This window comes from Pseudochaenichthys georgianus, unplaced genomic scaffold (genome assembly GCF_902827115.2).
Source record: "Pseudochaenichthys georgianus unplaced genomic scaffold, fPseGeo1.2 scaffold_1438_arrow_ctg1, whole genome shotgun sequence".
NCBI lineage: Eukaryota > Metazoa > Chordata > Actinopteri > Perciformes > Channichthyidae > Pseudochaenichthys > Pseudochaenichthys georgianus.
Genome location: NW_027262296.1, coordinates 606 through 2,500, shown reverse-complemented (window position 1 = coordinate 2,500; position 1,895 = coordinate 606). Strand labels below are relative to the sequence as shown.

The 1,895-nt window shown below is 47.9% G+C and overlaps 1 protein-coding gene across 1 annotated transcript in view; it reads right to left on the bottom strand.

Annotated features, from left to right (window-relative positions):
* Nucleotides 1–948, bottom strand: part of LOC117441056 (cysteine-rich secretory protein LCCL domain-containing 1-like) — an 11,189-nt gene extending 10,241 nt beyond the window's left edge. Inside the window, 4 exon segments of the mRNA XM_034077254.2 lie at nt 9–36; nt 38–110; nt 483–598; nt 802–948. Of these exon segments, the coding sequence (XP_033933145.1) occupies nt 9–36; nt 38–110; nt 483–544 (163 nt within the window). The 5' untranslated portion in view covers nt 545–598; nt 802–948.
* Nucleotides 949–1,895: the final 947 nt, after the last annotated feature.

Genomic DNA, 1,895 nt, shown 5'->3' with positions numbered 1-1,895 from the left:
ACTGTTACCTTTGTAGCACAGGTTTTCCTTGCAGCCCTCCTCCATAGCTGGGAGGACAGGCGGAGCAGGGGGTCCCATGTTTGTATGGAGAGTGCCCCCACCAGTTGCCCCTGATCAGATCACAGGACAAGCAGGGGTTAACGAACAGAAGACATGCTAGTCGTTGACTGTTGACCGAAAAAGCTGCAACAAATCTGTTCTTCCTTCATGAAGCACCGTCATTTAATGTGGCGGTGATTTATTGGATACTTAAGCTTTGATTTCTCATCTCTGACTCGTGGGAGCCAGGGGCGGCCGCAATGCATTCTGGTACATAAAGTAGAGGCACTTTCGCTATACTTAATGGCACACTGAGGAATTTCACTTTCACATTTCTTTCAAATCGCCTTTGTGATCGACAATTTAGCAGCAGATGATGATGAGTTACTCAGCCTGTCGATCAGTCATGCAGCCACGAAGGAACATCAAGTACATCTTCTTACTTTGGTGAATAGTTGCAGACGAGATAGACGGCTTTGGCCCAGATCTGTCCCCAAACATTCATGTTGTAACACGTGTTGACGGCACAGCCGATCCGACTGCTGGTGGCCCAGACCAGCTGCACAACAGAGAAGAACAACTGATCATCGGGTCTGAAAGGTCTCCTATTCGACTGTTTTTCATCAATATATTACAGGCCTCAGATATATCCAGAGCCTGTCTCTGATTGGCTAGAAAAAGAAAAGACATGAAAAAGTGGATTTTGCTCCTTTCAATCCCTAAATGGAGTCTACAGAGGATGAATGGTACGGTCCGAGCTACCTGAGTGTAGTGAGTACACACGGGGCCGGAGCATCTGAAGGGGCAGTAGGGGTCGCACTCCTGAGGGTAGGGGAAGGAGTAATCCTTCACCTCATCGTACCAGGCCTGCACGTGGAAGGTGGGGGGGCGATGCCTGGAGATATGGGGAGAAATACCTTTGATTAGAGTGTTAAAAAACCGTATCCTGTCTTTTGTCTTCCCGCGTCAAGACACTGGAGCTTAAAGAGTCTTCTCGTAGTCTTTTTGTATGACTTTGTAGTCGTTTTGCATTCCTCTAAAAATGATGGGGGTTAAAAAACACCCATCTCTCCAAAACATATACGAGCAGTCGCTTATCAGACAGGCAAACAAAATGGAGTCTGATCCCACCCACGTACTCCACCCAGGACTCCAGCTCCTACCTTCTGGTAGAAGATGCAGGGTTCCCAAGAGCAGGCTGAACCGCTATGAGCACTCAGTCCTACCTGTGTCCATTAAGCTTCTTGACATTCACATGAAATGAAATGTAGTCAAATTTAATGAAATGTACTTTTTAAATGTTGGCCATGAGGGTCGTGCAAGAGGTGGCCATTGTCAGTATGTGCGTCTGTGTATTGTGTTAGTTCAAACGGTGTACGACTGATGATATGTGTATGTCTCTTAATGTCCACTATGTTTGTATATGTACATGCAATAAAGTATATCGTATCGTATATGCTCTCCCTTGGCAAAAGTCATTCGTCGCCACAACCTTCGATTTCACTGCTACTGTACACCGATGACATCCAACTTTATATCTCAACAGAAACCCTCACCCCCACAGCCCCCAGACATCATCATCATCGGCCCCCCATCCCGTACCAAAGCCATCCAGAATGTCAACTTCACCATTGACAGCCACACTCTACACCCCCCCCCCCCCCCCCCCACATCCGCAACCTCGGAGTCATCTCCGACAGTCAGCTCAAATTCAACCACCGCATCAATCACACCACCAGGACCGCCTTTTCCACCTCGAAAGCATTGCCCGTCTCCGTCCATCACTCTCCTCCTCCTCCGCTGCTGAAACCCTGATTCACGCAATACATGATTGTCACTAAAAGCCTCGTCTCTAC